The 14237-nt window shown below is 32.2% G+C and overlaps 1 protein-coding gene across 1 annotated transcript; it reads left to right on the top strand.

The window, feature by feature from the left end:
* Positions 1–4787: 4787 nt before the first annotated feature.
* Positions 4788–14237, top strand: LOC139496353 (uncharacterized). Its single transcript, XM_071284879.1, has 8 exons — positions 4788–4880; positions 5171–6267; positions 8609–8722; positions 9694–9830; positions 10171–10303; positions 10565–10689; positions 12406–12568; positions 14125–14237. Exons 2-8 carry the CDS (start codon positions 5196–5198, stop codon positions 14151–14153), a joined length of 1773 nt encoding a protein of 590 aa, XP_071140980.1. The 5' UTR covers positions 4788–4880; positions 5171–5195; the 3' UTR covers positions 14154–14237.

The raw sequence follows: 14237 nt of genomic DNA, 5'->3' as shown, positions 1-14237 counted from the left end.
AAACTATTTAAATCTTTGTATTCCTTGCTGGCAGTTTCAATACAGTCCTAGCTGAACTAAATTATTAAATCTTTGTCCTCCTAGTCCAAAATTTCGATACAGTCTTAAATGTACAAAACTATTCAAATCTTTGCACAATCGCAGTTTCTACACGACCAATTTATTATGTATGTCACGCGGTATTTCAAGCATTGTGAGGGTAAAATTTCATCATTTGTCATCATCTCTTAGTCAAGATTTTTCAATCTTTCCGAGCATGGTTTGTCTTTTTCAAAATCTGTCTGCCCCCCGCATGCCATCAACAAATAAAATGGTGTTTATGCTGATCATTTTTAATTTAGTTTGATTTATGTCTTTCATTTGATGAGGACAAATAATATATAACAACATAAATTTGAAAATCAATAAAACTTCCATACAAATCGTACGAAATCAAACGCCTAGTCTATATCAATCAACAAAACGACCGGAAAACAACTATCATATTCTGACTGTGCTACAATTAATAACCAGCTGAATCTCCAAAAAGTTAAAATATTAAATATTTGTACACTAGACGTATGTTTCGTCTACTTAAGGGGGCTCGCGGGTCTAAATCAATTTTTTTATTTAATATAGGATTTCTCTATATTTTTCCATAAATGAACTTTATCTTATACTTAATAGAAAAATGAAATAAAAAAATGAGGTCACCGTTTATTTACGCTCACAATCTGCCTTCGAAAGAAGCATACATTTTTGTAATAGGAGAAATAGTAGTAATATCGAAATAAAAAAAGAACTAAATTACAGAAATCGCTAAAATTTTACAATTATTTAGTTTAAGTACAGCTTATTCGAAAACAACAATAAAAATTATAGGTCACCGATGAGTAAAAAAAGATATTTCAATTTTAATGCCAAAAAATTGCATTTTTGCACCAAAGGGAGATAATTTGGAGCTTTGTCAATGATATCAACATTTTAAAAGTCACCTGGGGCCAACACGAATTGATTTTTTGGAATGATTTTTGTACCATATGATAAAGTAACAACTACTTAAGGTAATAAATAAAATTTGTAATGAAAAATTAAAGTTTAATTTTTTTCTGAAAATCTTATACCCGCGAGCCTCCTTAAGACTCATCAGTGCAAGATCGAGTAAAAAAATGTTAAAATGCAAAATCAATTAAGAAGTTAACGAGCATTGAGGACAAACGATTCCAAAAAGGTATTGACAAATACAGCCAATGTAATATTAATCTTTATTTACCTCCGCTACTCGTTTGGTGACTTCCAGGTCCGGTTCCTGTTCCAGTTCCGGTTCCGGTACTTGTAGAATGTAATGGGTAACAACAAAGTTCTAAGAAACCACAGTGACTATAACTCTGAACGTAGCCACTAGGACATGTACTGAATATGTCGATGCAAGCTCCTTTATACGATGTTGAACATACTGTAAAGAAAATAGCAGTTAGACATTACTGATATAAATATTGATACAAGCCTCACAAAAGAAAAGAGAACAGACAAGTTTACCTACATAGAACGTATAAACATAATAATTGTTATCTGAAAAGGTCAAAGCAGTAGAGGCTAACACTAACATATAGATCAATAAGGCAGACGGACGCAAAGACATAGACCAAATAAAGTTCACATTCTACACACAAGAAAAAAATGAAATCGTGAAATTTAATCACGGGAAATAAGATTAAGTCGAGAAGTACACAACTTTGGCATTACATAATTTAGTATAGAAAAATATAACGACGTTTTCCGACATTCTGTCAAGAAAATATGACGGAGTGTTCTGACATTCTTTCAAACTTAAGAACTATTGTGAATCTAGATGGTGGATGATACGAAATAGTATATGATATTCGTTTTGAACTGTAACATGTGTAAAATTCTTGTTTTTAATTCCGCTGTAAAAAAAAATTACAGCAGAGATACCAAAGAATGAAAGAAAACGCGAAAAGGGAGATAACCTACTAAATCATTATAGAATTGTTTCGTTAAAACTTTACCTGTGCCCTGGGCTATTGCAACTAGACCAGCTAGATATACTCCTAGACAAAAAAACATGGTATCCAGCGCAGTAATGTGAAATCTAAGTGAACGCCTTATATCATAGTAGTCTTATCTTCGAGTATCTTACTTAACATGAATCATGTGAATTATATATGAATATGTGCATATACACAAAACAAAGAGTTTACTTGAACCGACACACTAAGTTACCTAATTTACTTTAGTAGAGGTTATATACTGTTATATTAAATACAGGAACTGCTTCCGAAAATATACACCAAGGAACATTGTAGTTATGTAATAAAAATACTGTTGTTTAAGAATTTTATTGGAACCATATATATAACGATCATAGAAATTGAAAAGAAACTTCTGAAAATACGGATTATTTTTTCCCCTCATCGTCCAGTTGCAAATATTAGATATGAAAACAAAATATAGGAGAAAACAGCTTTTATTTCAACTGTAAGAAAGCTGGGCTCGTTTGCTTAATAACACATAAGTTAAGATATGAAATCGAGGTACTACTTATCGTATGACACGTAGGAAAATTCGTCCGTTCGGAACATATCTTAACTTAAATAGTTTATGCATATCAGTCCTGAATATTAAGTAGTCTGTTCTTCGAAACCGACGTGATTGAAAACAAGCCTTTCCGATCCTAAAAACTACGAATAGAAACTAAGGTCTCAACTCCCTCAAGCGAAGTTGACCATATATGGATTTGGTTCTTATTATTTGGTCCTTTTTGGTCATTAAAGTCTCCAACTGTTTTGGTCCTTACACATAACGTACGTTATTTGGTAACGTATTGACGTCACGCATCGTATTCATTCTCTATTCTATTTCACTGATCACCACTTTCTAACACTTCTTTAAGACAGTTAATTAAGTATTCTTTCATTATGATATTCAAACAAATTGCAATATGTATGATTACAGTTTATTTCTGTATTTTTTTTTATACAAATAAGGCCACTGATGCTTTTTTATTTATTTTATTATACAGTGAATATCAAATTCGCAAAATTTCACAAAATTCATTTTCACCTGTATGTAAATCCTTTGATAATTTTCTTCTCTTGATTTATCCATCAGCCTGAGAAAGTATGTTCAGTAGATGTATTTTTGTCACAAACGTGTCACTTTCAATGATAAGAAATTAAGTAAACCAAAAAAAAAATGTGGAACTATCCCTTAAAAACTCTTCGAATTTTATATTCGACTATCGAAAAAACAGGACTGATGGACAATTTATATGCAGTTTGTTTGTTTAGAAGTTTTGTTTTTATTTTAACATTATTGTGTCTTTGTCACCACATTTCTTATTCAGATGTCTATGATCAACCTTTTCAGAAAACCATTTGCCTTAACTTTTTTTTGTCCCGTTTGCTTTTTCCCAATAGTATAATTCTTCTAATTTTTGTTAGAAAATAAAACGTATACCTAAATCAAACAACAGAGTACATTTGATGATTTTTACACAACTGAAATTCTATAACCTGCAACAATTTTTTTTACATTAAATGGATTGATACAATCATGTGGACACTTTGATACAGTAAAGAGCACATGTATGTAACAGTATTGATCATACGAAACCTTGAACTTTGACCTGAAAACTATCCAATTGTGAGTAAGAAATGTCAAGTTTGAAATAAAATATTTAAAACAACAGAATGTTCCTTTCGGTCCCTACCTGTCTTTCATATGTATTATATATATATTAGTTATTCAGATCAATAAGTACAACTTAGGAATTTATGTTATTTTCTATTTTTCTTAATTTCAATAAATAAAGCATATATATCAGACATAAAATATAATAGATATAAGATACCCAATATCATTACTATTATTCTTTGCATTGTTTTGTTACTATGGACTTTTCATAGAGTTTTTTACATGTTATACATTTCATGCGTTCTAAGCGGGTTTCTCAATCTACCTTTACCAGGAACTCCCAAAGACGAATGTTTGAAAGACACAGTTGTATATGAAAAAATACTGTTAAATGATTAAATGACCAAACATATTTATATATAAAGAATATTACCAAATATGGATTAAACTTTTATGTCATTGGGTTTAGACTACAACAACAACAACAACAACAACAACAACAACAACAATACTTTATTTTAAGAGGGTTACACAGTTAGCTATATAACTAATCTTCCCTGAGGCCCTCATCATGAGAAATCAAACAAAATGCAAAAACTGAAGTAATTCAAGTTCTTCTTTAAAAAACCCAAATATCAGATCGATTAGTAGTCATTATCTAAAAGGGGTTTACTATTTTAAGGAAATTAGCAAGAACACATACTCATTTAATAGGATTAGCAGATAATGCAAAGACTAAAGAAGAAGAGAACAACTAAATCACAGCAAAAAGTTTTGGGATTGACAATAAATTGCAAAAAACGTTTGAGTTCTCATCATTTAGTAGCATTTTCGATGTTAAAAACAAAACAATAACAGGTGGTTGTAATGATATAATAGAAATACTGCAAGCAATATTTTTCATTTATTACGAAATACTCATCAGTGGTGCTCGCTAAAACATAAAAAGTCAAATCAAATACATAATTAAAAAGCAATTAGACCAAGGAAATTTACTGGTATACCAAATCTGTCGTAGGTCAACCATGCACAAAACTGGATAATACTAATAACTCGTAGTCACTGTCGTGATTAAAGTTCACCATGACCTTCAATTTATCTTATATCGTTCAGAATGACAAAATATAATCTTAAGAGCCACTTAAAACATATGAAACTACAACACGTTATCATTCTACATGCTGAGGCAAGACTGTTTTTATCTAACTAAGTTCATGTAACTGCGAAATTCACCAAATCGTCAGGTAAAGATTCTTTATGTTTGTATGCATTTATAAAAAATGAAACGTTATTAATTTCTTCAAAATAACAGAAACTAATTTACTTGAAAAATTTATTAAATTGTCTAACTTCTATTTGTTTAGGTCAGTGTGCATTCAGACTTCTGCTATGAATTTTCGAATTGAACACATAGTCAGGTATAGTTTCCATTGTTTTTCATATGCATTTATAAAATAATGAATATCTTAAAAAAACAGAAACACACTTATAAACGTGGAAAAGTTGTATTAATTATAACATCTATATTTTTTAGGTTGGTGTGAAATCGACCATCTGCTATGCATTTCCTAACAACTGTCGTCACCATCATCTGTGTTTTATCGATTCCTCCATGCGATGCTCAATTTGATCTTAATAGTATTGTCAGCATACTACAAACTATGACCATTCAACAAAAAGCTGGATTTTTGCTCGATTATTTAAACAACCCGGAAATTTTTGATAGACTTGAACATATATTTTTTGAGGCACAAACATTGCTTTATGAAGAATCGACGTTAAGACCCGAGATTACGGATCATCTGGTACCATGGACGATGGGTGAGTTGCCGAACCTACTTCAAAGTCAAACATTTAAAAACTGTTTTCACATTTTTGCTGTTGAGATAAACAAAGCTAATGTATCGATCGTTAACAGGACAAACGAATTCACTGTCATGTCTGGAATTTTCTCACAGATGGACTGGCTCGATGTAATTGACAAAGTATCAGCTGACATTTTTGAATATTGGATGGTGACACAAGGGTCGGATAAAATTGTAGCTAAGAAAATCGTTACTGCTGTATTTGCTGAAATACAGAGAACCATTAAAACTTATATCCTTCCTGTATTACCGGGTTTACTCGCTGAAATTAGCAAGATTAAACCAAATTCACAATATTCGGTTACAACAGATGAATCTGTTACACCAACGCAAACGTCTTCAACAACGACAAAAACACAACCAACATCCATTATCACCGAAGTAAAGAATGCAAAAGACTTCAACGAGAAACAATTATTGATTTATAATTACCTTGTGAATTCGAATAACAAAGTAATATTTGACAAATTGGAACGTATACTGATATCTGTCATCCCGTTGTTTACTGATCAACCTACCATTCGCGAGGATATTCAGTCTATATTTTTTCTGTGGACACTTGGTACCTTACGAGACTTTTTAACTAGTAAAATGTTCACGAACAGTTTTGACTTTTTCGTCACCAAAATGAACCAGGCTGACTTAACTGGATTAAACATTACGGATGAGTATCAATTTATGGCAGGTGTTTTTAAACAGGTGGATTTGGCAGAGATTCTTGAGAGGACTATTTTTTATGTCGTATCATCATTGTCTCTCAAAGAAGGTATGTATCATATGTATCGACTAATTACACAGGTAATGTTAAACGGAATAGATGGCTATCAATTTAATGTGCATCGATTCAATTCAATTTTTTATTTTTAATTTTTAATGTTTAAGTGAATCCCCCCCCTAAAATAGAATACTATATAACAAGTACACGAGTAGTGTTAAAAGAAGATAACATAAAAAATTCCAAAAACTTTATCTCGAAAAAAAACTTATTACCTAAAGTTGCACTCCATCTTAATTTCAAAAGTATGTATTTATTTATGAATGAGAAGACTACACATACAAAAAAGCAAAGCAAATGGGAGTCAATTCCAAGATCCTTTGATATATGCTGCTCTTCTTTTGAGTTTTTCATATCGGGCTAGAATCGTGTATGAACTGGTACAATGTGTTAAACAGACATGTTGGTAGTGTTAAATGGAACATGATCTCAAACACAACACGTACTACACCATGTACACCAAAAAGACGTCGTCTTTAAAGATAATTGAAATAAAATCTAAATCGACCGAGTATAGAGAGATCTAAAAAAAATAAAACATGTAAGATGTAGTATGATTGCCTATGACACACCTATCTACAGATTCAAAATAGTCTGGTTGTAAGAATTTATAGGCTATTCACCGTACGACCAACAACAATGCACAAACCCCACATATTATCAAGGGTTCTAAGTGTAATACGAATCATTCAATCAAATGGAAACATCACAGCCTTGTAAATAAGGAACCAAAAAAAAAAAACCCAAAAAACGTAAAACAAACAGAATTCAATGATAAGTACTTGATAACATGCTCTTCGGACAGGCGCCTGTTTATAAAACTTGAAATAATGATAGATTAACTATTGTTTAGGTCGAGTATAAAATATGAGATGCCTATTTAAGATAAATGTGTTATTGATTATTTAGGTGCATTGTATGTTGTAACGAAATATTAAGAATGCACGCCAGTGATTTAGATTGATTGATTGTTGGTTGCTTAACGTCCAGTGGCAAATATTTCAAGCATATTCAGGACGAGAACAAGTTCACAATAAATACAAACGGTAGGTTGTTGTAATAGAGGCCATCTAGGATGATGGTCGGGGAAATTTGGACTGCCACTGGAAAATGAGGGTATATTGGATAGGGACAGAAATTTTGCCTTACAACAGGCCACCTCCGGACCCCTCAAAGAGTTGTTGCAAGGGTTCTTAACGTGCAGAGGGCGTGGCACTCTCTTTACACGAGGCATCGGATTTAACGTCCCCTTCTGACGGACGTGACTGCGAACTTGATACATCCCGCACAGCCATACGGACGCCCCACTTCAGCAAGCATTTTACTGCCGGTCGGGAGAAGACCAAGTGACCATATTTCTATACCCCAGTCACCCTTGGGGTCAGTGATTTAGAAGATTGGCGAAAGATACCAAAGGGACAGTCAAACTCATAAATCGAAAATAAACTGACAACGCCTGGCTAAAAATGAAAAAGACAAACAAACAATAGAACGCATGACACAACATAGAAAACTAAAGAAAAAATGACACGAACCCCACCAAAAACTAGGGATGATCTCAGTTGCTCTGGCAGAGTAAGCGGACCCTGCTCCACATGTGACACCCGTCGTGTTGCTTATGTTATAAAACATCCGGTAAATAGTCTAATTCGCTAGGTCACCTTCATGAAAGGGAAGGAAATTGTAGTTACGACGTAAGGAACATATCCGATATCATTTGTGAAACGGTTATTCCATAACGGTTAACCAACTTGTAATGGCGTTCATTAAATTTACGAAGGGATGATTTCAACTTCACCATTTTTAGTAATAGCCAGCGACAAAGTAGTTCATTCCATGACAAAGATAAATGTTTTTGATTCTTGCCATTATTCTAGATCAATACTCTAATCACCCCTGCAAAAACAATGGCAAATGCCCTTTTAGAGATGATGTCAGTGTCAAGTTGATTATGGTGGAAGAGATTGTCAAATTGGTAACCACTTATTTCAACCTGTACCAGTGAGCAATGAATAAACAAATACAATTATATAATAGTTGCATAATTTTTCTCCAATTGTTATTCAATTTCAACAAAGTGTGTATAAGATCTATATATCCCTGACAAAAAGAAACAGAATACAACCATTTCAAAGGGTAATCTTGCTATTCATAAGTTTACTATATATGTGTAAATGAAATGTAAAACATGCAAACACAGCAAATACAAAAAAAAAACCCAAAAAACAAAAGTGAACACATAAAAAGCAGTCAATTTACTATATTAATTATATAAAATATATTAGATAATTGAAACGTATATTGAGATTCTAAGAGCGACTTTGATTTTCAGACATTATCAAATGTGACAATTTTCCATGCATGAATGGTGGTCAATGCTTAGATATAACCAACGGATATCACTGCACCTGCCCACAAGGTTTTACTGGGGAGAATTGTCAACACGGTTTGTTATCTACTTAATAACTCCAGATCGTGATAGTCGAGAAATATTGTATCTTTCAGATCCCTCCAAAGTTGACATGCTATTACTTTTGATATCATGTATATGTCATTCTTATATTCCCCATAACGTTGCTGTGTGTCTGATGACTGGAATTCAAAACAAGCATTTTTTTTCAATCTACGAAATTCATGAATTTGTCATTTTATTTACTTTAAGAAGATGTGTTATATCATTCTATAAAGAGCAGGTAACTATCAAATGATTTTAAAAGGATTAAACATATCTTGTTTTGTGCGATGCTATTAATATTAAACATCTTCTTGAAGTGAATGAAACAACAACATTATCATAGAAAAACCTTTGTTGTGCAATTCGAATTTGATATGAGCGTCACTGATGAGTCTTATGTAGACGAAACGCGCGTCTTGCGTACTAAATCATAATCCTGGTAACTTTGATAACTATTCGAATATTTTTAAATCAGAGGCGCGTTTCGTCTACGAAAGACTCGGCAGTGATTCCCGCACCAGCATATTAAAAAAACATTTCTCTTCTTCTTTTGGTGAACATATATATCTTCGGAAATATGATTTTATTAATATTTAACTCGTTTAATTATCAAAACTACAGGACAAGGTTGTCGTACAAAATAAACATCAAACTTAATTAGTTACCGTGCATTTTATAGATATAGGAAGATGTGGTGTGAGTGCAAATGAGACAACTCTCCATCCAAATAACAATTTATAAAAGTAAACCATTATAGGTCAATGCACGGCCTTCAACACGGAGCCTTGGCTCACATCGAACAACAAGCTGTAAAGGGCCCCAAAATTACTAGAGTAAGTGTAAAACCATTCAAACGGGAAAAGCAACGGTCTTATCTATATAAAAAAAACGAAAAACGAGAAACACGTATAAATTAACCATGTTAACCTATTCCTTATTTGTTTTCGTTGTATTGTTTATAGTAACGGGAACAATATTGCACACTAGACCTATTATTCGTGCATTATCTACTGTGCAAGTAAATTACCATTCTGACGCCAAACTGGTATGCAACGTCGAAGGCTTCCCAGTACCGTCAATCACGTGGAAATATAACAATGTAAGCATTATCTAAAATTGTACTATTTAACGTGTCGTATGATAAAGGAAGACACAATGTTTTAGTTATCAATTTTAAATGTCAATGCACATAATGCAGAAAATTGTTTATTTACGATGCGTTTTTGTGTTCTTTATTTTCTGATGTTTTGTTTTTTATACAACAGATCTAAAACACATAAACATAATCATGTATAACATTCCTCTTCAAAACGATATTTTGTAAGTTTTTATCACTTATATATCGTAATTACAGTTTTCTACAGAATCACAATAAAACAATACAATTGTTGTTCCTCGTTCTACATTGTTCTAAATTAGACTTTTTGTTATTATTACAGAACGTTTTGTTATATACTGGAAACGTGTTAGCTATACAGGATGTAACAAGTGACAAAACAGGACATTACACGTGCATTGCAACGAACGATGTTGGTGTGAGTCAAGCTCAAATACAACTAGAAGCAATCAAAGGTAAACCATTTGTACGAACAGTGATAATGATCCTTACAACACATGACATGATAGACTAAACAATCCTAACAAAAGTTGAAACAGCCATTCAAACTACAAACCACGGACACCAATTTCTACTAGTTTATGGTATGTTAGTGTTTGGAGCACACACTGTAATTAAGCTTTGTTCAATGATTTCAAATTCACTAATAATTGCATTACGGAAGTTACCATGTGATCTAATTCTTGATCAATATCTAATAGTTATTTTTTGTAAAGTTTCAGATATTGCCCGGATTATAACACCACCTACTGCAGCTGTTATTATGACTGGTCACTCCCACAATTTCACCTGTTCTGCTACTGGACAGCCAACACCATCCATTGAATGGACATTCGAGACGGTAAGCTTTGTTTAGTATTGCATCCTAAAGGATATTCCTGACACAAAACCTTTGATTTATCAGTTATTGTAGAATATTTAATGTAAAGCGGTCCTGCTTACGTGTAACAAAAGGTAAAATCACTAGGAAACTTTCAAAGGGAAAGTCCCTTATCAATGGCAAAATCAAACGCTCAAACCCACCAAACAAATGGATAACCATTGTCATATTACTAACTTGATACAGGTATTTTCTTAGCTAAACTTCTTTATCATATGTTTAGTACAAAATACAGCACTTTTGTATATCTAATAAAGGTTCTTTTTTCCAGTCACCCTGTATCGCATACCCCGTATCGCATAGCAAAATCCGTATCGCATATCTGGCATGACGTCACAATTTGAATGACGTCAACGTTTGACCTATGACGTTCAGTTGCTGTATTTCCTGGCATAGGACAAAAATGAGTTCCCAGTAAATAAAAATGTCCTATCATTTTAACTTAAATCGATATTTTTTCCAAAAATTATTACCCAGTAACTTTACGAGCGATTTATATATATATATATATATATATATATATATATATATATATATATATAAAACACAATAAGATAAAGAAATTTATGAAGTTTCATTGTTTATTTGGTCATCATTTTCGTGAAGTTTGTTTTCATGACCTGATGGATTAAGCACAAATGCAAATTTTTACGGTTTAAATTTTGCCAAGAATACATGTAGATAGCAAATTTTTCAAGAAATGTTTGTCTTGCTGTTCACCTCTTCAACAAATTAAGATGATGATATCATCGCCAAAAAACAATAAAACTTTAAACATCTTATATTTTAAACTTGATAAATGTTAATTTTAGTTGAAATAATAGGACAGTATCTTTAGTGGATGCATTTTAATACATGGTCTTTAACATAAATTGAGAATGTAATAAGATTATAGGAGGGCATTACGATGTGGATATTTAGCAAATAAGGATGTCTATAAAAAAAAACAAGTCAGCTGGAAAAATTCAGGAAAGTAATAATAGAATTGAGAATGGTAATGGGGAATATGTCAAAGAGACCACAACCCATAGAGCAGACAACAGCTGATGTCCACCAATGAGTCTATGCTTGCTTATAATTTCAGACAACTTAAAGAAAAAATGGATATCCCATAAATCTGATTCTATTAAAATATATGGTAAACAGAATAATACATGGCAAAATCAGTATCGCATTCTGTATCACCACTCGACCAATATCAGCCCTCGGGACCTTTGGCCCTTGGGACTGATATTGGTTTTTCGTGATGATATAGCATGCGAAACGGATTTTGCCATTTATTATTCTATATGAATCTTATGACAGTTGCATCAATTTCCATATTGTAATCAATATAAAAGATATCATGCGTGACTTTATATGCCCTCTTCACGTTACAAGAGGAATAACGTTCATGACACAGGTTAATTTTACACAGATTGTAACTGTATTACAACATTCTAGACACGAAAAACAATTCATTTCACAGAAAGCATTGTTTAAGTATGCAAATAAATAACCCATTTGTTGGAAACCTGTAACAAGTACCTTGAAAATTGGTTGCATAGAACTTTATTGCTCGTTTCGTTTAAACGGTGCGTTTCTTTACACAGCACCGATACCCTTAAAACATTGTTACGATGTTAGTCCTATGACTTTTGTTTTAGAATTATTCTCTTGCAATCTGATTTGTTTTAGTTTATACATCATTCAACCACGATGCCACCTCATCAGTTATACCATCATGGAACGATTCTAACTTTAAATGCAATAAAAGCACAAGAATCAGGGACTCTGACTTGTACAGCACGTAACGATATTGGAATTGAGCAGGTTTCCGTTCCAGTTATATTCAACATGCGTAAGTTCAAATCAATTACGATATCAATATAAGAATGTTTCGGCAGTGACTTTAAACGTTACCAAATCATTCTGAATCTTTAAATCTTCAACTGTGTTTTACTTTTTAACGTTTTATAAATGTTCTTCTGGTTTTTTTTTGTCTTGCATGGTTTTTCTTTACATCAAAGTCAATAAACCTTGTCAGCAATGTACAAGACTTAAATATATATACGATTCCCGATCCTTATTGTAGTCATATAACGGCGAGTTGTACAGTGTTATGTATCCAAAGCAATTCTTGGCATACTATATAAATGTTCACTGTGTGAAACATTGTTAGCATAGAAGAGACTTAAACTCCAATATATTTATTATAAACACAAAATAATACCCAAAAGAAATTTAACAACTATGATATTAAAATTAAAAAAAAAGTTGTAATAATCAATAGGTGTTTTATGGTATCTCCCTTTAATTTAGGATTTTTTAATGGTTTTTGTTTGCTGTTTGTTTAGGGTAGCATATTGTGAATATGTCATTGAGTTGAGACGATATGACTGTATCTATTTTTTTTTATCATGATCTGTTTAACGTAAAGTTGATTCTAAACTAATAAACCAAATATTCCAAACAGTGAAGAACATTTTACTTATGCCATTTCGAGTTAAAAACTGTTTGACAGATATTGAAAACTAGTATATGTTGGGTTTTCAATGAAGATTTTCCCCTTTGTCATTATCAAATATCATCCTCGTTTTGTCGAATATGACATCAGTTAGATTGAATGTACACAAGGAATCCACTGTGTGTCAAGCAGGAAGCAGACATTACTTACTCTTGATGAACATGTCAGATCAACACCCGGTTGTTTGGTTAGATATTTTTCCATGTTATATTTTGAATACGTATTGCTTGACTAGGTGGTTTTATCTATATGTTTTTAACTGTAGAAAATGTATTGTTGCATATGGTATTGATATATTCGGTATCTCTATTAAAGAATTGGTATCATTCGAAGTAGTTGTCAATCCGTGTCAAGTGTTACAATTTCATCACATTTTTTTTTCTTTTTTCTTTTGCAATAATTCCTGTACAGGTATTTTTTATAGTCTCCATTTCGTTTTACTATTAGCTGTTTGAAACAACAATAAATCACGAAACATAAATGATTATTGTTATCCTAAACTATGCACATTTAGAAAAGTTCTATATTCATCATTGACAACAACACTAAAAATAGTTGCCAACGCATAAAAAAAACCGTATAAAACTACAAATCTGAAAATCTGAGATTAAAATTTAATGATTGACCACAAAGCTAGTTTTCACCATGTGTATTTAATTCATACTAGCAGAAATATAAAATATGGGATTGTGAGGTTTGATATGTGCAATATAAACATTATAAACTCAAAGCCATAACCAAATTAACATGCGGTCACCTTTGGCTGAAAGGGTTTCAACCATAATGTCGTAACGCCTTTTTTCTTGTATCAACGGATAATTTAAAATGCAAACAAAAACGCCATAATATGTTCTCCAGCTAAATATTCATAGTGTCTATTTTACTTTCAGCTTCCGGAAGCAGCGTTGGTTTTGGATAACTGATACAAGACGTGAACATTTTATAAAATAGTTTAATCAAGAAATGTGAACCAGATGTAGTAACTTGTTGTTTGGTTATGTGT

This window comes from Mytilus edulis, chromosome 11 (genome assembly GCF_963676685.1).
Source record: "Mytilus edulis chromosome 11, xbMytEdul2.2, whole genome shotgun sequence".
Classification (NCBI taxonomy): domain Eukaryota; kingdom Metazoa; phylum Mollusca; class Bivalvia; order Mytilida; family Mytilidae; genus Mytilus; species Mytilus edulis.
The sequence above is the reverse complement of the archived record's forward strand: the minus strand, read 5'-3'. Positions and strand labels throughout refer to the sequence as shown.

Coding starts and splice junctions, on each gene's coding strand:
- LOC139496353 (XM_071284879.1), top strand. CDS start 5,196: ATGCATTTCCTAACAACTGTCGTCACCATCATCTGTGTTTTATCGATT. Junction 6,268..8,608: donor ATCATTGTCTCTCAAAGAAG/GTATGTATCATA, acceptor TTTGATTTTCAG/ACATTATCAAATGTGACAAT. Junction 12,569..14,124: donor TCCAGTTATATTCAACATGC/GTAAGTTCAAAT, acceptor TTTTACTTTCAG/CTTCCGGAAGCAGCGTTGGT.